At 59.5% G+C, this 19,763-nt stretch overlaps 3 protein-coding genes across 10 annotated transcripts; 1 reads left to right on the top strand and 2 right to left on the bottom strand.

Annotated features, from left to right (window-relative positions):
- Positions 1-229: 229 nt before the first annotated feature.
- CFL1 (cofilin 1) lies at positions 230-6,829 on the bottom strand. Of its 6 annotated transcripts, XM_025355549.1 has the most exons (5): positions 4,645-4,826; positions 3,508-4,045; positions 1,352-1,659; positions 1,071-1,147; positions 230-870 (listed from the first exon to the last, which is right to left on the bottom strand). In XM_025355549.1, exons 2-5 carry the CDS (start codon positions 3,508-3,510, stop codon positions 758-760), a joined length of 501 nt encoding a protein of 166 aa, XP_025211334.1. In that variant the 5' UTR covers positions 3,511-4,045; positions 4,645-4,826; the 3' UTR covers positions 230-757. The 6 variants fall into 6 exon arrangements, with proteins under 6 accessions (XP_025211334.1, XP_025211336.1, XP_025211333.1 ...); XM_025355551.1 differs by lacking the exons at positions 3,508-4,045; positions 4,645-4,826 and adding an exon at positions 6,668-6,829; XM_025355548.1 differs by lacking the exons at positions 3,508-4,045; positions 4,645-4,826 and adding an exon at positions 5,561-5,602.
- Positions 5,811-11,837, top strand: MUS81 (MUS81 structure-specific endonuclease subunit). Of its 2 annotated transcripts, none has more exons than XM_025355544.1 (16): positions 5,811-6,300; positions 6,385-6,514; positions 6,762-6,847; positions 7,359-7,457; positions 7,610-7,678; positions 7,843-7,928; positions 8,464-8,604; positions 8,809-8,901; positions 8,999-9,120; positions 9,203-9,300; positions 9,892-10,008; positions 10,111-10,206; positions 10,408-10,536; positions 10,611-10,714; positions 11,203-11,286; positions 11,378-11,837. In XM_025355544.1, exons 1-16 carry the CDS (start codon positions 6,166-6,168, stop codon positions 11,442-11,444), a joined length of 1,656 nt encoding a protein of 551 aa, XP_025211329.1. In that variant the 5' UTR covers positions 5,811-6,165; the 3' UTR covers positions 11,445-11,837. The 2 variants fall into 2 exon arrangements, with proteins under 2 accessions (XP_025211329.1, XP_025211328.1); XM_025355543.1 differs by having other exon boundaries at positions 9,200-9,300.
- Positions 11,833-18,970, bottom strand: EFEMP2 (EGF containing fibulin extracellular matrix protein 2). Of its 2 annotated transcripts, XR_003115553.1 has the most exons (12): positions 18,056-18,970; positions 17,629-17,746; positions 17,355-17,403; positions 16,542-16,748; positions 15,923-16,045; positions 15,516-15,632; positions 15,255-15,374; positions 13,914-14,033; positions 13,699-13,825; positions 13,265-13,460; positions 12,240-12,474; positions 11,833-12,104 (listed from the first exon to the last, which is right to left on the bottom strand). XR_003115553.1 is itself a non-coding variant. In XM_025355542.1 (11 exons), exons 1-11 carry the CDS (start codon positions 18,445-18,447, stop codon positions 12,313-12,315), a joined length of 1,731 nt encoding a protein of 576 aa, XP_025211327.1. In that variant the 5' UTR covers positions 18,448-18,970; the 3' UTR covers positions 11,833-12,312. The 2 variants fall into 2 exon arrangements, 1 of the variants encoding a protein (XP_025211327.1); XM_025355542.1 differs by having other exon boundaries at positions 11,833-12,474.
- Positions 18,971-19,763: the final 793 nt, after the last annotated feature.

The following is a 19,763-nucleotide window of genomic DNA, read 5'->3' as shown; positions in this document are numbered from 1 at the left end:
TGGAACACCCCTGTGGCCAGCACCACTCCTTAAACAGCCAGTCCAGTGTCGATCACAGCCCCACCAACAGAATGGTGACCATCAGAAAGGTGTCTCAGCCAATCACTGGAGCCAGATAAGGGTGTGCAGGGACTGGTTGGGTATGCGGTACAGAGAAGAGATAGCACCATTCTCCCAGTGCACCCCCCCCCCAAGTCTCCTGGGCCCCAACCTTGAAACACACATCCCATTAATGAGCCTTTTTATTATTGTCTTTTTTAATCGAAGGTCCCTTACTGGTCCTGCTTCCATGAGTAGCAATGACCAGGGGAAAAGGGAGAGGAACCAGCCGGCACAGGGAGGGGTCATCTCCACAACATTCCATTTATACACAGAACTAAACAGACAAGCACAGAGTCACTATTGCGGTTAGAAGTTGGCAGCATGGGAAGGGGGAGGACCAGGTGGGGAATGGGGATGTTGTTAAAAAAAATACAGGCTCCCCCACAACTGGGGTACCTGGGGGGAACTTGGTCTGCTTCAACCCAAGAGGAATCAGAAGATCAAAAGCAGTTTGGGAAAGCCAGAACCGTCAGGGATGGAGGGAGAAGGAAAATCCAGGGGGTGGGGGGTCTGTTTGGCAACTGGGGAGAAGGGATTGCCCTCCCCCTGCTGGGATCCCCCCAGCCCCTCCGGTCTGGCAGGAAGGGGGCAGCCTGCAACCCCCGAGGGCAGGTGTGGGGCTGCCAGATGCTCCAGGCAGGGGGCCAGAAGGGGCTCACAAAGGCTTGCCCTCCAGGGAGATGACAGCACTGCCCCCCAACTTCTCTGCCAGGGTGCAGCGGTCCTTGACTTCCTCGTAGCAGTTTGCTTGCAATTCATGTTTGATCCCTGTAAGGAAGAAAGGGGAGCATCTGTGAGCAGTAAGCACTGGGGTGGGGGTAGTTTCTGTGGCTGGGAAGGAGCCAATCAAAGCAGATGGAAGGAACAAGCAGGCAGTGAAGGGGGCGGACCCCCTCTGGGTGCTGTTCACCCTACCCTGCAGCCAAGGTCACAGCAGAAAGGCACTCAGCACCAATGCTGGCCCTTACCTGTCAGCTTCTTCTTGATGGCATCCTTGGAACTGGCATAGATCATTTTGCTCTTAAGGGGCGCACACTCAGGGGCCCTGAACAGAAACATGAGTCAGGCAACTCGCAGCAACAGCAAAGCCATAGGTGACTTTGAGAAACCCTTGGGCTGGCAGTGAGGAGTCTTTTGTTACAACCCCCTCCCAATCCAAACCCACACCTCTGGGTTGACCAGGATCCACAGAAGTTCCCATCATGGGAAAGAGGGTAGGTGACAAGAAGTAGTGCCAGAATGAGCTCACCAGAAGATAAACACCAGGTCCTCCTTCTTGCTCTCCTTGGTCTCATAGGTTGCGTCATAGAGGGCGTAGCGGCAGTCCTTGTCTGGCAGCATCTTGACAAAGGTGGCATAGGGGTCGTCGACAGTCTGGCCCACATCGCCCACCAAGATCTCCTTGCCCTCCTCCAGGATGATGTTCTTCTTGTCCTCACTCAGGCAAAAGAGCACCGCCTTCTTGCGCTTCTTTACCTCCTCTGGTGTTGAAGACTTACGCACCTTCATGTCGTTGAACACCTTGATGACACCATCAGAGACAGCCACACCGGAGGCCTGGGAGACACGCCACGTATACCTCATCAAGAAAAGGACCCTAGGGAACTGCCCCTTGTTTTCTCAGAAGATCCCAGTCCGCGTCTTGGGTGGTCACTAGTGCCCTTCCCAAGGCAAGTCACTAGTTTTTCCACCCAAGCCACTGTCAAAGAACCAGATGGGACACAACCTCAGAATGGCAGCCATGGCCTCTGATCACCTAGTTCAACAACCCCTTCCCTCATTTTACGAGACAGAAATGGAAAACTCGTGAAAAGCAGAGCCTTGACCAAAATGTGAACCCAGAATTAAAAGATCCACCGGCTACTGACTCACTTGCTACTCACCGTATTTGCTCTCAGCCTTTGGATAAAACTGGTGACTTAGAACTTCAGATATGGAGGACCCAAACACCTGAGCCAAGACTCCTCTTCAGAAAAAGCCAAGACCCCACAATGCTAGATGGGACCCCAAGGACACTAACAGTTACAACAAACCCACCAGAACTGCTTGATGCAGTGTTACTACACAAACGACCCCTGTTCCCTCCTAGGGTCTTTCCCAACCAAAACAAGAATCACAACCCCCAATAAGGACCCTGCCCGACAACTCCCTTCTTCCGGGAATAGTGCTAGGCCCCAGAAGTCGCTGGTAAAAACTAACATGCCAAACTCAAGTGCCCAGAAGCCTTGCGATCTTTAAACTCCTACTCTGCGTCGTGCTTGGCAGTGCCCGAGCCGGGGGGGTGGGGGGCAATCCACGGTAAATCTGGTCCCCCGAACTCCCCGGAACTGCAGAGGAAGCCGGCCACGTGACTCGGTAGCTTCCGGAGTAGGCAGGGAAAGGAGATCGGCTAGGTCCGGCCCCCTCCCCAATAGAGAACGGCGTACCTGAGAAGCAGCAGCATCTCCAGGTCCCTAACCCTGTGGAATCCCCTTAAAACAACGGATGTATCAGACCTATCTGCTGCAGGCAGGAGCCTGGGCACGCTACATAACCTTCGGTTTTCTCAGCCCTCGGGCCGTATACAGGGGGCGGGGTGGTTTCCGGGCGGTGCCCGACTGGGTCACTTCCCTAAACTCGGCTCCACCCTCAGGCCCATCCGGGAAGGCCTGGCTGGCCCAGGGCTTCGGCACCCGCGGCCGGGCCTGAGCGTGCGCGCACGCGCCGGCAGACAGCGCCGTTCCAGCCCTCGCCCAATGCACGGGTGAGAACGCAGCTCGTTAGATGTGCTCCCGAAGGCGCCGCGGTCTCTGAGATGCCCCCTGTAAGCCTTGCGGTGCAAGGCCCTAATCGCAGGCACCCACGCCCCAACCGGGACCCCGTCTTCCCAGCATCCCCCCTCGCCGCGCCAGCGCCCGCCCCTCCCGGGCGCAGGCATCTCTGCCACCTGCTCCCGAGACAGACCCGGCTGCCGAGGGAGGGTGACGCGCAGACAGGAACAGCCTTGGGTGGGGCGCGCGCGCCGAGACCTCTCGCGCGCTTTTCCCTCGCCGCCCCCGGGCCGGGTTTGGACGCCGCGTGCTGCAGTCGAGAGCGCGCCCCTAAGGAACGCACGACGCTGGTCGTTCCGCGAGGGGCGCGCCAGCGCGCGCCCCGGACCCCTCCCCCCACGGCCGGTTTCCGCGCGGGCGCACCAGCGGGTGGGGGAGGGGAGCCCAGGGGGCGCGCGAGCGACGTCCAGACCGGCCCTCCCCGGCGCCCACGGGCGCGCACGCGCATTCCGGCACCGCCCGCCCCTCCGTGCGAGACCCTCATCCCGCCCGGGGCGCTGGGGGAGGGGTTGCGGACATCGCTCCCCCGTCGCCTCCTGCGCGCAGGCGACCGACCCGCAGCCGCCTCCCTCGGGCGTCGTGGCTTGCCGCTCACCATGTTTCCGGAAACGAAAAGGAGCGGGCACCGAGAGCCGCAGTAGACAAGAGCGCTGCAGACGCTGCCGGGACCCGACTGAACGCGGCCTCTCCCGGCCCCTTCCGTTTAGTAGGAGCCGCACAATGAGGGGCGGAGCGGGCTTCCGGCGCTCCCTCCGCGGGCCGACGGGAAATGGAGTCCGCGGGCCCTGCGCCGCCGCCTCGCTCGCTCGCTGGGTAACGGAGTCTTCCCGCCGGCCAGCCCGGAGCTGCAGTGCATGCGGGGAAATGTAGGCCCGGGTTCCGGGCGGCACCGCACCGCGCAGCGCGAGCCCATTGGTCCAATTTCCCAGGAACCGCTCTGAACCCGGCGAGGTGGCGCTCAGTAAAATGACCCGAAAACGATCCCCGACTAAGCGGCTCTTTATCCCGCAGCAAAACGGCTTTCTTAAGACCCATCTGGTATTATCTGGATCCGTTGGCCTGAAATTCTTGAGTGAGGTTAGGGTTTTGCTTTTCTGAATCGAAGCAACTATTGATTAGCCTGGAATCCCGACCTAAAGCAAAGAAAATCACAAGTATGAAGGCGTCATCGGTCGGATAACACTAGTACTCCACATGTGCAAAGCCACTCGTCTCCTGAAAAAAAAGGCCATGTGCAACGTCAGTAAAATAAGAATAGCAGGAAAAGGCACAGGGGAAAGGTACAAGCAAATCTCTGAGAGCTTTGTTCTTGTTTAAAGATGTTTGGCAAAGTCATGAGGCGATAAAGGGTAAAGACGAGGCTTTGTGCATTCAATTCAAAGCTTCTTTATGTGCCTTTTACGTGCCACTGAGAAAAAATAGATATTAAGCCAGACTTGCACCCAGCTCTCGAGTTGATAGCCAGGTACGTGGTTATTCTAACACCTGAAAAACTGAGACAAGGTCTATGGTAGTATATGCCTTAAAAAAAAAAACGAGCGGGGGACTCCGGGATGATTTTGTTGTCCTAGAACAGTGACCACAGCCTCACACTCTGCAGGAAGAGAAGACTGGGTCGCAAACAAGCCAGAGGCAAACCCAGAAAGGGAACTGGGGACTCTAATCCTATAAACGGAATTAAGGGTGTAAACGGAGAGCGATGCCAGGGAGTGGAGTACCTTGCAGAGCATGCCGGGGGTTGTAGTCGGGGACATTCCACTGCACCGCCCCCGCCTGGGCTCCCGGCGCTCCAGGTGGAGACAGCAGCTTGACCCCCGCCTCCCGCAAGCGGCCCTGCATGAAGACACTAGCGCCCCCTTTTCCGAGCCTTAGAGTTTCCAAGAGCAACGGGGAGAGGGAGGGGGCTTCGCAGTTACCCTGGAGACGCGCTCCCGCCCGCCCCCAGCCGCGGGATGCCCTAGATGTCCTTATTAGGACATGAGACTCGAGGGGGCGGGGTCAGCCCGACCGCCGGCTTCAGGCTCCTTATAAGGCCGCGGCGGGCAGGAGGCGGGAGCCGGAGCCCATTGGTCCAATTTAGCCCGGGTGGGGCTACTGCGCCGTGGGCTGGGCACAGTCCTGAGGGGCGGGCCTGCAGCTCCGGCGCCCACCTCTCCCTTCCTCACAGCCTGGAGACCTGCGTCTCACGACTTCCGGTATAGCAGCTAGATGCCGGGTGCTGCTTCGAACCCTGGCGGGTCGCCTGTGTCCAACTCAGTTATACGTGTCCTTGAGGCTTCTCAGGTTGAAACCCTTTGTAGGGTTTCCATCTTCAACCTCCCTGGGGGTCTCCCACTTCCGATTAGCCACAAAAATGACGAACTGTTCTCCCCTCTACCTGTGTCTGGGCTTCTTAACCCGCAGCCTGCTCCTCCGCCCCGGAACCCAACCACGTGCCCATCTCAGGCCTCCCCAACTGCCAGGGTGCCCAAGCACTTCTTACTTACAGTCCTCCTTCCTCTAGGCCTCTGACCCCCGACCTTCCGAGTCCTATTTTAGGCCTTCTCTGCACGTCCCCGACTTCCTTTCCACCATACACTCTTTGCCCTGTATCCCGGGGATGAGGATGACCATTTCCTCCAAGGATCCTGCAGCTCCTCCTGCCTTACCTTTGTGTCCTCATCCCCAGCACCCATTTCTGGGTGTCCTTCCCACCAATACGTTTGCACCCGTTTGTCTCCCAGCCCTCGCCTCTCCTGGACTCTTTTCAAGACCAGTCTCCATCTCCAGCCTCCTTCAAGCTTGAGGCTGAAACTGGCAATCTTAAGAGACTTAGAGCGGCCAAGTTCAGGTTAGTCCGTTAAGCGCCGCCCAACCAGTCCTCCCCGTCACAGGGGGCGCTGTCCGCCTTCCTCTCGCCTACACAAAGATGACCCCGCTCTCGAATCTGGGGTGACAGGAAGGAGTCGGTCCAGGCTCCGGGGGCTGGGGTTGGGCGCGTCCCAAAGGCTGGCTGGAGTGGGGCCGAGGGGAAAGATCGTTTAAGAGACAGCGCCCCTCACCAACCACTTAGAGCAGCGCAGGGGCGGGAGGGCGGCAGGCTCTCCTCTCGTTAGTGCCCCGTGTGTTTGGGGCCCTGTGATCTCAGCGGTCCTGCCTTCGGCCTCCCTCTTCTCCCGCCCCGCCCCGGGCCAGGTGTTCGAATCTCTACTCCAGAACTGGCGGCGTCCCAGTCCCGCGGGCGTGGGGCGCCGGAGGACCCGCCCTCGGGTTCATGGCGGCCCCGGTCCGCCTGGGCCGGAAGCGCCCGCTGCCTGCCTGTCCCAATCCGCTCTTCGTTCGCTGGCTGACCGAGTGGCGGGACGAGGCGACCCGCAGCGGGCGCCGCACACGCTTCGTGTTTCAGAAGGTGGGTCCTGGCGTGGCCCGATGGGAAAAGCTGCTGGCCAGGTCGGGCCTGCCCTGACCAGGTACCCTACTCCTGCCCGGCCAGGCGCTGCGGTCCCTCCGACGGTACCCACTGCCGCTGCGCAGCGGGAAGGAAGCTAAGATCCTACAGCACTTCGGAGACGGGCTCTGCCGGATGCTGGACGAGCGGCTGCAACGGCACCGAACATCGGGCGGTGAGCGTCTGGGGAAAGGGTCGGTGATCCCCTGCCTCCCCCAGGTGCAGCTTCCGTACTCACCTGGAGGCCCTTAGCTTTAAGCTCCCCACTCCTGTCCAAGTTGCCGTTCGGCCTCGGGCTAGTGGCTGGCGCTCCCTGAGCCTCCCTCACCGGTTTCACTTATCATCTGAGCAGGTTGCATCCCAGACCTTCGCAGCTGCCGGATTCCGTGGAGTGTGGAGTTGACTCTCTTCTGCTCCCGCAGGTGACCATGCCCCGGGCTCGCCATCTGGAGAGAACAGTTCAGCCCCGCAGGGGCGACCTGCGGAAGTCCAGGACTCTTCCATGCCAGTGAGGAAGGGGCAAGGGGAGCGGAAGGCAAAGTGGGAGTGCGGGAGTATGATTTTCTGGTTTGGGGGATTTGGCAAGCCTGAGTCCAAATCTCACCAGTGATTCCTGGCCTTGAGCAAATGACTTACCCTCTTTTTGACTTAGTATTTTAATCTGTGAATAGGAATATTGGTAACAGCCAACGAGAGAATTCCATGATCAAGCTACTTAGGGAGCCCAGCTCAGTTAGTTACGGGGTCACCATTATTGAGTTTTCCTGTCTAATCACACGTGTTCTGCAGCGCGTGGTAGAACTGAGGCCAGGCTGGGCAGACACCCCCACCCGCTGCCCGGAAACTGCCTGCTGTCTCATCCCACATTTGCAGTGGGCCATCCCATCACCTGGCCCGTTTTACAGGGAAGGAAACTGAGAGATAACTGTGTGACTTACCCAGGGCCACAAAGCCTGCTGGGGACTTATTCGAAGATGACTGGCTGGCTTTCAGGTTCAGAGCTCCTCTGTACCTTTCAGGTTCCTGCCCAGTCCAAAGCGGGAGGTTCTGGCAACTACTGGCCAGCTCGGCACTCAGGAGCCCGAGTGATACTGCTGATGCTCTACCGAGAGCACCTGGTGAGCACTGGGTGGAACCATGGCAGTGGGGTGGGAGGTTCCCAGAGGTGCCTAGCCCTGGCAAGGCAGGCAAAGATTATCCCAGCCACCTGAGCGAGATGAGGAGGGTCCCTGGCACTGAGCCTACTCTGTCTCTTCTACCTTGGTTTTAGAATCCTAATGGCTACCACTTCTTAACCAAGGAGGAGCTGCTGCAGAGGTGTGCTCAGAAGGCCCCCAGGGTGAGCACAGGGATTGGGGAAGACAGGCCCAAGTGGCTCTGGAGCCCACCAAAGACTGCCTTTTCTTGCAGTGGGCCCGTGTGTGGCCCGTGGCTGGGGACACAGGGAACATGGACTTGTGGTGGTACCAGGTGCTCTCTGACGGTCTCTTTTCTGATCCACAGGTAGCCCCTGGGAGTGCTCGACCCTGGCCAGCCCTCCGCTCCCTCCTCCACAGGAACCTGGTCCTCAGGACACACCAGCCAGCCAGGTGGGGCCAACTGCAGGAGATACAGGAAAGCACACGTGAACTTCTTAGTGGGGCCTTAGAGTCACTCAACAACTCCCAGAGCTGATGCTGTTGAGGTTGGGGGCCTTTCCTCAGGAGCCCCCACTGTTGGAGTACCTGGAGGGTGTGAAACCGCAGGTGCGGGGGTGGGAGGGTGCCATGGTTATTGGAGGAGTAGAAAGACTTTTCAGTCTTTCTTTTCGTGTCATTTGACACGTTTTAGGATTTGGCAGGTAGAGATTCAGGATAAGTATTTCGAGGAGGAGGAAACAGCATTAGTGAAGATAGGAGGAAGGAAATCGTCTGAGACACACTTCTTGCAGACCTGAGAATGGAGCTGAGCAGGTCCAAGGAACTGCTCTAAGAGCCAAGAAGACCAGGAGCAGCAGGAGCCACTGGGGTCATTTGTGCAGGGCGCCAAGGGGGCGGTGAAGCCAGCCCAGCTGGGGGCAGGCAGGAGAGCCTGCCAGGAATGAGTGAAGAAGGGAGAGCTGTATTTTTCCCCTCTGCCTCCCAGGTACTCATTGACCCCAGAGGGCCTGGAGCTGGCCCAGAAGTTAGCTGAGTCAGAAGGCCTGAGCTTGCTGAATGTGGGCATCGGGCCTAAGGAGCCCCCTAGGGAGGAGGCAGCAGTGCCAGGAGCAGCTTCAGCAGAGCTGTGAGAAGGAGGGCGGAGGAGGGGGGAAAACAGGGAGGTGGGGATGGGAAATGAGGCCAAAACCCCACCTCTATCCATCACCTGTAGCTGAGCTGTGGCTGCCTCCCTACTGTAGGTGGGTGGTGGGTGTCGGGTGGCATGGGTGTGGGGCAACTGCCCTAGCACAAGGGGTTCTGGCCTCACATACCGATACCCCCCACTTAGTGCCAGTGAAGCAGGGGTCCAGCAGCCACCACTGGAGCTGAGGCCTGGAGAGTACAGGGTGCTGTTGTGTGTGGACATTGGCGAGACCCGGGGGTGAGTGAGGTGGGGAGAAATGAGGTAGATGATCGGAGGAGGCTGGGGGGTAGGCACTGCCCTGCCCTGATCTAGGATTCCCTCCTTGCCACTCCAGGGGCGGGCACAGGCCGGAGCTGCTCCGAGAGCTACAGCGGCTGCACGTGACCCACACAGTGCGCAAGCTGCACGTTGGGGATTTTGTATGGGTGGCACAGGAAACCAATCCTAGAGACCCAGGTGAAGGGCCGTGGGCAGGCTGGCGCCAGGGGCAGGGCCTGGTGGGTGGGGGATCACAAGCTAATGGCCGGCTTGTCAGCAGCGAGCCCTGGGGAGTTGGTACTGGACCACATTGTAGAGCGCAAGCGGCTGGATGACCTTTGCAGCAGCATCATTGACGGCCGCTTCCGGGAGCAGAAGGTAATTTTGCTGGCTTTGCCAGGCTTCCCTGACTGCTCTGAGGCCCCCCTTTTCAGCCCAGAGCAATCCAGGGGCACTTCTGGCAGCCTCCTTGAGGCAGAGCCCTTTGGAATCCAGCCACAGCCACCCTGTGGTTGCTCCAGAATCAGACCTCCACCAGGCCTGTCCAGGCACACAGTAGGAAGCCAGGTACCTGCATTTTTGGGCTGAGCTCAGGAGCATATTAAAGACCTCTTGGGTACCGAGCCCCTGCAGTCTTGGATAAACAAGGCTTAAACCTCCAGAATTGGAAATACAGAGGCTGTACCTTGGTACTTGCTGCTGGATGGACCCCCTAGTCACAGAGGCCGTGTACCCGCCCAGGGGAGGCTTGAAGGATGTTGAGAGATGGAGGAAGGGCTTTCTAGACAAGAGTGTCAGCATGAGCAAAGCTGTGGAGGCCCCTCTGAGGCAGGTGGAGAGGCTAGGGAGGATGCAGAGGCTAACTGGTGGGAACAGGGTCATAGCACCATTTTGAGTGTGACATCATGGACACCCAGGCATGTGGTCATCCAGCCTGACCCTCCCTGCCCACTCTGTCCACTTCCCCAGTTCCGCCTGAAGCGCTGTGGCCTGGAGCGCCGGGTATACCTGGTGGAAGAGCATGGCTCGGTCCACAATCTCAGCCTTCCTGAGAGTACGCTGCTGCAGGCTGTCACTAACACTCAGGTGAGCAGGGAGGGCAGGGCCAGGCAGGCAGGGGCCGCTGTGGTCCATGGTTCATGGTCTGGGCCAGGAACCACCTTCCCTCTCTTGGGTCCTCTTCCCCAGGTCATTGATGGCTTCTTTGTGAAGCGCACAGCAGACATTAAGGAGTCAGCTGCCTATCTGGCCCTCTTGACGCGGGGCTTGCAGAGACTCTACCAGGTGAGCAGAGGCCCCTGTCCCAGTGTCGGGACACAGCCCACAAGGAATTCACCTTGCCTGGGCCCTGTGCATCCCCAAAAGAAGCAAGGTGGGTGAGATCCCCATTTCTCAGGCTGGCCCCCCGAGGCTGAGGACTGGGCAGGGGCTGGCTGGAGTTGTCCCTTCGAGCTCCAGCCTGGCCTCAGTCCCTTCTTCCCTCAGGGCCACACCCTACGCAGCCGCCCCTGGGGAACCCCTGGGAACCCTGAATCAGGGGCCATGCCCTCTCCAAACCCTCTCTGCTCACTCCTCACCTTCAGTGACTTCAACGCAGGAGCCATCAAAAATAAGGTACTGTCTCTGCCCAGCTTCTCGGACGTGGCCTGGCCCAGACCCCCACTGATCCAGCCCTTCCCCAAACCCAGGCCCAGTCAGTGCGAGAAGTGTTTGCCCGGCAGCTGATGCAGGTGCGCGGAGTGAGTGGGGAGAAAGCAGCAGCCCTGGTGGATCGATACAGCACCCCTGCCAGGTAGGCCCTAGAGGGCCCTTAGGTGTCCTCAGCCCCTGCTCTCCGTGCATGGAATTCACCTTAATCCATGCTTCGTGGAGGGAGCTTGGCCTTGTGTGGGCTGCGCAGACCAGAGATGGACAGATCCCAGGGTGCTCATGGAGGTCAAGCGGGGAGGAAGCCAGCAGACCCACACAGTGTCCCAGGCATTGGAGGCCACAGGAGGGAGGGAGATGTCCCACGTGGTGGCGAAGAGGCTTCTTGGAGAAGGGGGCTGGGCCATTAAGGGGAGTGAGGGTGATGGTTTGGAGCCTTTGCTGGTTTTGCCCCAGGGTTCCCACAGGGAGGGAGGACAGCCAGGCTGGCCTGGGGCCTTGAGTGCCAGGCTCAGGAAGTGGGGCAGTGTCCCAACTCTTCTATCCCATGCTGACCCCTCTGCCTGGCCCCTCATGGTGCTGGCCCAGAGTGGGCCACCGTCAGCCTCAGAAACTCAAGCCCCTGTCCCCTAGCCTCCTGGCCGCCTATGATGCCTGTGCCACCCCCAAGGAACAAGAGACACTGCTAAGCACCATCAAGTGTGGGCGTCTACAGAGGTGAGGGCAAGAGACGGAACCTGGAGGGAGTGGTGGGGACTGGGGCTGCCCTAGGCCCAGGGCGTGACCCTCGCTGCCTCTCTTCCTGCAGGAATCTGGGGCCTGCTCTGAGCAGGACCTTATCCCAGCTGTACTGCAGCTACAGCCCCCTGACCTGAGCTTATGCTGTGAAACAGCCCCCAGCCCCCATCTGTACCCCCACGCAGGCTAGCCAGCCTTTTAACAACATCTTTTGTGGTAAAACTAGAATCTAAGTGTTTGCAGCCATATGTGTTATGTAGAAGATGCCTGGCCCTGGGGACCTTATGAAATACGCAGGAACCAGGGATACCGTCTGGACCAGTGGTTTTTAAACAAAGCTGCTTAGGACCTGGGATTGCCTGGTCAGGGAGATGGAGTCAGTGGGGCACTGCAGCTTTGAATCGATTTTATGTCATCAGTTGGTCCTCATCAAATAAAACTTCCTTAGGAGTGCAGAGGGCTCATTGGGAAAATAAAAATAATAAAAATAAATAAAACTTCCTAAAAGAAAAGCTTGAAAACCACTAACAGTCCAGTTGCCTCTTTTTATAGCAAAACAGGCCCAGGGAACTACTAGGGCTTATCCAAATGTACAGTTTGAGACAGAGTTAGGACTGGAACCCAGGGCCTCCTGGCGCTCTCCGGAGTAGAGTTTCTTAGGACCCCTGCAAGCCAGCCAAGTCCACATCTCTGGGCCAGGGCCTGGAGTCCGCCCTCCTCGTTACCTCCTCTCCTCTCGGGGTGGCTGAAGCTCGTGGTACAGAGCTCCCAGCTCCTGTCAATGGGGCCCCCTGGGCCTGAGCATATAGAGACCCCCATTTAGGTGAACTTGGCCTGCCCCCCCCAAGTCCCACCCTGCCCCAGCCTGAGGCTTGCTGCAGTGTGACCCGCCCACCTCAGCCACCAGGACTCCTTCTTTCTCCCTTTATTGCCTTTCTCGTTCTGCCCCTCGTAACAGGCTCCTCAGCTAGGGTAGCTGCAGGGAGGGTGGCTCCCTCCTGCTCCTCAGAAGGTGTAGGCCCCCACAAAGACGGTGAGCCTCAGTACAGAGCTGGCCCGGTAGCTCATGAGGGAATTCATGGTGACCATCTCCAGGTCCAGCACGTACTCCCGGGGGCCTGTCACCGGCCGGGCGAGGACCAGCATGGCGCTGACGTTGTTGATTTGCTGCAGGGCAGTGGGTGGAGGGATATATGTTGTGTCAGCCTGTGTGCTAGGCCCCTGCCCCAGCGTCACCTCCCTGCCCCGTGGCTGTGAGGTGGAGGGACAGCCCTGGCCAGGCTGCGACCCCAGACTCTCATCCAGCTCTTTGACACCCTCAACATCTCTCCTCCCCAACCCAGGCTCCTGCCTTCAGAAATCTCCTGCTGGGGCTCTTCCCACCCTTTCCAGCTCATTCTGTCTGACCCAGGCTAACTGATGATTCAAGGTCACCATGTGGCTCTTGGGAGTGGTGGGACCTTTGGTGACCCAAAGTCAGCAGACTCCCTTCAGAGCATTCAGTTTCAAAATGAAAGAGAAGTGCTGGTTCTAGACAAACCCCTTCTCCTGGTGAGACCCATGCATGCCGCTGCCACTCACCGTGAGCAGCTCACTGTGAGCCACCCCTGGCCCCCTCCCACCTAACACATCCACCAGCAAGGAGTGGACTTTCTGACCCCAGGCCCCTGCACACGCCATTCCCTTGGTTTATGGGTGAAATTGAGATCAGATATGGAAAACTAGTACCAGGACTCAAACTCCCGTGTCCGAGTGCTTCGTTAGAATTGCATTTAACCATCTGCCGTTTGCACCATGGGAATTTAGAATATCCCTGTTGTCCTACAGAAATCCCGCCTCCCGGGGGCGGGGCTTTGGGGAGGGGAGGGGCATAGCAGCCTGGCCGAGTTCCCCCTTAAGGCGTCCTGGAGTTCAGTTTTAGATTGTGCATGTCAGTTGAGGGTTGCAGAAACCTTACCCTAATGTAGAAGTCCCCCTGCGAGTTTCCGGCACGGATCTGAAAGGCATTGTAGGCACCGGGGTAGACAGATGTCGCCTGGATCTGGAACACGTCAGCGGGCACGCTCCGCTCCGAGGTGATGGTCATGTACCGGTGCACAATGGATGAAGGCTGCTCTCGACACAGAGGGTTGGAGGCTGGGCAGAGGCAGCGGCTAGAGACCCCGAGGTGGGGGACATGAATGAGCTCCTTGCCTGTCCCCCCAATTTCTCCTACCCTACAAAGGAAGGGAATTCCAAAAAGACCCTCCCACCCCTGTGACTGGTTGTCATGAAGGACTATGGTTCCCATCAGCCCTCAGGGGCACTCACTTGTCCGAATAGATGCCAGTCAGCCCCAAAGCCCCCTGGGAGACGTAGTTTCTCTCGGGGCCTGGCATCAAATTGACTCACTTGTCAGAGACCTGGACGTAGGGCTCCACACAGCGGTTGGTGTCCACGCAGCGGTAGCCCCCATGGAAGTTGACACAGGTTTGGGCCTCAGAGCACTGGTGCGCACCAGACTCACACTCGTCAATGTCTGTGCCAGGGGAGAGGGGCTAGAATCGGGGGCGTCAGGCTGCCAGCTCCTGACACCATCCTGCCCATCCCACCCAGGCAACCTGTACCTTGGCAGAGGCGTGTGGCCAGCAGCTGGTACCCCTGTGGGCAGTGGCAGGAGAAACGGCCTGGCTCGTTGACGCAGCGGTACTGGCAGAGGTAGCTGGAGTAGCTACACTCATCAATATCTGAGGAAGCATGGGGATGGGGACCCCGGGTCAAGGGCAGTCTTCACCATTCAGTCCCACAAACATTTCCTAAGAAGGCCCAGCCCCGTGTTAGGCTGAATGTAGGAAGACAGGGGGATGAGACAAGCCACAAGCTCAGCCGGGAGATGGAGGTTCAAACAAAGTTCTGCCCAGGCTGCCCCAGCTCAGACTTCTCTCTGCCCAGAACTGGAGGAAACACTGAATAAAGTTAGTGGGAATCTAGAGGCTTGGGTGTGAATCCCACCGGCTGATTTAGGGGAATCTTATTTTCCCAATCAGTAAAATGAGTGTCTTAGACTAGATGAGTCTCGTGGGTCCGCCCTGTGCTGTAACCTGCCCAATTCCTGCAACCCACAGTCAGCCCGAGCACCCAGCGGTCACCTCCAGCTAACTGAGCTTCACAGGCAGACCATTTCCCTTCTCTTGTTCCACTCATGCTGCCAGGTAGCAGTGAGGCCTCATCCCGCAGCAAAGCATAACATAGAGGGTATGTGCCAGTTGACAGGGTGTGAGAAGTCTAGGATCGAGCCCTGGCCCCATCTCATCCTGGCTGTATGAACTCGGGCAGGTCACTTAACCTCTTTTAGCTGAATAATGAAAGTCACCATTTACCCAGGACTTTGTGCTTATTTTAATGTAATCCTCTCAACAAACCTGGAGGGAGATCTGAATGTCCTCATTTTGTAGAGGAAGGAGAAAATCATACCTCGTAGGATTCTTGAGAGGAAGGAGGCCAAGTGTGTCAGGGAACACACTACGAGGGCAGGTTCTCATTAAGTGGCAGTCAATTCACTTTAAAGCACTGCAGCTTGAGACGGGCTGGAGCCCATCTATCACACTCTCACCTAATCCTCAACACAACCCACTATAGAAGCAGAAACAGGCTCAGAGAGAAGCGACTTGTCCTAGTGCAAAATTCAAATGCAGGTAAATGCAGGTGAGCCTGACACGTGGGACAAGTGGCACCCACATCCTCAGTCTCCCCAGTAGGCTTCAGTAGGGACCTAGCTGCCTCTTCTTGTGCCTCCCCCACTGGTCTGGGAGTGCTCCACAGCCAGCCGGAGTGGAGTACCAGGAGGCAGCTGGGTGCACAGTGACGGGACACGGAGGCCTCAAATGGAGAACTGTGTGGCAGGAGGCACGGCATAGGTAGGGCCTGGGGGCTCATGGAGGAGTACGAAGCAGGGGTGGAGCTCTCACCACTGCAGGAGAAGCCATCCCGGTGCAGCTCATAGCCCTGGTGGCAGCGACACAGGAAAGTCCCATAGGAGTTGAAGCAGCGCTGCTCGCATGGGGCCCCCATATCACACTCGTTCACATCTGGGGGTGCCAGGTAAAACAGGGATGAAAGCAGAGGAGCAGCCCAGAGCCTCCACTCTACCTGGGCTGGTCAGGAAGGGAGCGCCCCCACCTCACACCTCCCTGCCCAGGACCCAGGAGCCTGGCCCGGCCCAGCCTCACCCACACAGGAGCGGTTGTTAGGCCCCAGCTGGAAGCCCGGCTCGCACTGGCAACGGAAGGAGCCAGGCAGGTTCACGCAGCGATGCTGGCAGTAGCGGTAGCGGCACTCGTCTATGTCTGGGATAGAGGCAGAAGAAGGAGGGCGGAGGGCAGAGGGCAGGTGGGCTCGAGCCAGGTGGGACTCAAGGCTTAACCACCCATAATCCTGCCTGTGTCCGGGGAGCTGAATTGGGCAGGGTCAGCCAGGACGCCTCCCAAATACACCCCCATACGGTCCTCTGTGTCTGATGACAGGAGGGTGAGGTGGCAGGGGCTGGGGGTGAAGCGTGGGTTGAATGGGGGTCAGGTGCTAGAGCAAGGGCCAGACCAGGGTCACAGAGCCTAGAGAAGCTGCTCGCTGGACTCACCCACACACTCGGGCCCGATCTTTCGGTAACCATCAGGACAGGTGCACTGATAGGAGCCAGGCAAGTTATGGCAGTCCTGGCTGGGGCGACAGTCGTGCAGGGCCTGGGCACACTCGTCCACATCTGCGAGAGACACCACTCAGCCCCCGCCTGGGATCCCGCACACCACCCAACATGACACATAGATCCAACACTTGAATTCAGTTCTCTCAACAGCACACGTAAGAGTTCACCAGCCTGGAGCCAACAGGAAAGGCATCCCTAACCTCTAAAACCGCATGTTGGGGGTTGCATAGGAAATAAGGTCCTGTCCACACCCCCAGAAGCACTGATTCCTGGACTGTCCTTCCTCCAAGGCCTGTGGCTCCCAGGGGACAGACACTGGAAGGCAGAGTTCCTGCAGTGTCTCTGCAGCAACCAAGGGGAGGGGGCCGGAGCTGGCTGGAGCAGTGGCACACAAGCTGGGGCCACCTGTGGCAGGTCGCAAACAACATGAGTGTCTGGATGAGGGTGTGGACGTCACCAGCGGCCCTTTTGAGCCGGGAAGGAACATGAGGTCTGAGTTTAAGACGCTTGGTGAGAGAACTGGAAGCCAGGCACCAGAGCAGTCCCCACTCACCCACACAGCTCTCCTGATCGTCGGGCTCATAGCCTGGTGGGCAGGGGTTGGGGTGTTGAGCAGGAGGCACTGGTGGCGGGGGTCCCTCGCCATGTAGGTCGTTGATGACGGCAGCGGAGCGGGGCAGGCACAAGTAGCCCCCGTAGTGGTTGATGCACTTCATTTCTCCTTTGCAGGCCTCAGGGATGGTCAGACACTCGTTGACATCTGCAGAGAGGGGCCTGCTGGGCACAGCCAGTCTCCTGGGCTGGCCCTGGCGGGAGCGGAGGCAGGAGCCCAGCTCGGCCTTCTCCAAGATGTGTGGCCCCAGCAAAGCCTTCCCACTCTGCTCAACAAGCTAAGTCTGCCTGTCCAGGACCCCTTCCCAGGGTTAGTCAAGGCTGGAGGTGGGGCAGCTGTTCCCACTGTTGCCCTCATTCTTGGCCTGCAAGTGGGTCTCTATCCCTCCCCACAGCCCTAGCCCTAGCTCAGCCCAAGAGTGGGGGCCTCCTTACCCACCCCTGGGGACACTACCCTCCCAGGTTGTGATGAGACAAAGAGCTGGGACAGGAGAGTGGTTCAGAGAAGGCATACAGGATCCAGCTCTTCTGAGGGGTAGGGGCAAGGTTTCCTGGGTTTCTGGGAGAGGGCGAGGCCACCCCTAGCTGAACTGGCCTCCAGAGAACCAGGGCTGGCCTCGGTGTAGCAGAGCTGGGCAGAGGACGAGCTGCTGGGCTCCCATGGCAGCTCTCGGATGTGGGGCTGTCCCTTGGAAAGCAGCTATCAATCCCCTTCTGGGTTCCTGGGGGTGTTTGGTCCCCCAGGCACACACACCCCGGCAGTGCTGGCTGTCTGGGTCCCACTCATAGCCATCTGTGCATTCCTGGAAGGGAACCAGAAGTGGCCAGTGGTCACCCAAAGATCTCCTCCAACTGACCAGGCCAACACTAGGGCCTGAGCCTGGCCACCCTCCGGCCTGCTCCAAACAATGGCCCCCAGCCCTCCACCAGCCAGGAGAAGGAGACTTCCCTGGCAGCAGCCACCCCGGGGTCCGGTCTCTTCCTCCCTACCCTCCCCATCCCAGGCCAGCAGCCCTCACTGTCCCCACCGTGTAGCTGTCGGGCTCTTCGGAATCCTGAGGAGAAGCTGATCCCAAGAGCAACAGCAGCAGCGCCCAGAGCAGTAGAGACCCGGGTAGGCAGGAGGCACAGGGGAGCATCCTGGGGCTGCGAGATGGTGGACACCGGTCAAGGGCCTCTGCCGCGGCACCCCGCTCCCTGTGCCGGGAGTCCGAGCCCAGCGCCCGCCACTGCCCGCTCAGGAACGTGCTTGGGAGGCCTCCCAGGGCTGGGGGCCGACTCCTCACAGGCCCAGGTCCCAGGCCCCGGGTCCCAGGCCCACCCGCCCCGGCCACCCCGCCCCGCGCCCCTGCGGGGAAGGCCGAGGAGCGCGGGCCTCTGTGGGCGCTACGCTGCCGCGGATTCGGCCGAGACTCCGGCCCGCGCTCTCCCCCACGGACGGTCACAGCCACTCACTTGGGCCCGCGACGCCCCGGCCTGCGGCTCTGGCGGCTGGGCTGGCTCCGGCAATGCCTGCGGGCAGACGGACGGGCGGACGGCACAGCTCCCTGGACGCGCGGCCCCAGGAAGCGCCCCCCGCCCGCCCGCCTGCCGCGACGCGGCCCACCCCGGCGCCTCCGCCCGCCCTTCGGCGGATTCCTGAGCCCGCGCCAGGGGGAGGGACCCCGACCCCCCGCTTCTCCGCCCCTGGCCAGCCACAGGCCCCCACCCGGTCCCCCGCGGCGCCGCCCGGAGCCGCCTCCCGACGCCGGTCCAGGGTCCCCCAGCGCTCGATCCTGGGGCCCTGACCTTGATACCAGGCCCCGAGACTCACCCGGGGGCCCCCAGACGCTCACCAAAAATGTCATCCTGCTCGCCTAGATCCTACCTAATCTGCGCCCCCAGAATTTCATCCTGTGCACCCACACCGTAATCCTGGAGCCCCCAGATTCTCATTCTGCGCCTCCCGAGATCGTCCTGGGTACCCAGAGCCCACCTCACCCAGTCCTCCAGACCCTCAATCTGCTCCCTTCAAAATTTTATTCTCTGCCTCAGACCGTCATCCTAAAACATCCTAAAACTTCATCCAGGGTCCCCAGACCCTCGCCCAGGAACGAGAGGCTCCCAGGTGCAGAATTGTCCTTCTCGCTCCCTCCTGCCCTCCACCCCCAGGACCGTCTTCAGCCAGGTGGTCTTCACTGCACACGGCGTCACCCACACCCTCCATCCACAAAGCTACAAGTTTGGGGGCGAGGGCGGCAGTTCCCTTTTGGCACAAAATGAATGGAAGCCCCTGAGAAGGAGGGCAGGGCTGATGTCGGACGTGCAGGATGCCAGGGTCGGGTGCCAACGCGCCTCCTCGACCTCCTAGCACCCGCGTCCCCCGCCCGGTTTCCGCCTCCGCCCCAAGTGGGGGCGTGTCCTTGGAGGCGGAGTATGGGCGGTGCTGGCTCCCAGGAAGGGGAGTGGCCTCTGTTTGCCCACGTCTCTGGGCGGAGTCAGGCGGGAAAGCGCTGCGTGTCCGGGGATCCCCCGCCTGGGGCCCGCCCTTCTTTTCCCTTTGCCATCCCTGCTTATCCCCACTGTCGCCCTCCACGTGACCCCAGCCTGCCGAGGAGGGGACGTGCTGGTGGGTCCCGAGGCGAGCGCCTGGGGTTCAGGTTAACTGCGCAGTTCCCGCTCCTCGCCACTCTACCACCACCATCCCTCCCAGCCGCTGGGGCCAGAAGGTTAAATGATAGCTCTTCAGGGGCCGGGCGCGGTGGCTCACACCTGTAATCCCAGCACTTTGAGAGGCCGAGGCGGGTGGATCACCTGAGGTCAAGAGTTCGAGACCAGTCTGGAACACCATCTCTACTAAAAATATAAAAATTAGCCAGGCGTGGTTGCGCGTGCCTGTGGTCGCAGCTACTCAGGAGCTTGAGGCAGGAGAATCGCTTGAACTCGGGAGGTAGAGCTTGCAGTGAGCCCAGATCATACCACTGCACTCCAGCCTGGGTGACAGAGCGAGACTCTGTCTTCAAAAATAATAGGCCAGACGCAGTGGCTCACGCCTGTAACCCCAACACTTTGGGAGCCCGAGGGTGGGCAGATCACAAGGTCAGGAGTTCAAGACCAGCCTGGCCAACAAAAACACAAATTAGCCAGTGTGGTGGTATGTGCCTCTAATCCCAGCTACTCCGGA

The sequence above is a fragment of the Theropithecus gelada genome, chromosome 14 (assembly GCF_003255815.1).
Source record: "Theropithecus gelada isolate Dixy chromosome 14, Tgel_1.0, whole genome shotgun sequence".
Taxonomy (NCBI): Eukaryota; Metazoa; Chordata; class Mammalia; order Primates; family Cercopithecidae; genus Theropithecus; species Theropithecus gelada.
The sequence above is the reverse complement of the archived record's forward strand: the minus strand, read 5'-3'. Positions and strand labels throughout refer to the sequence as shown.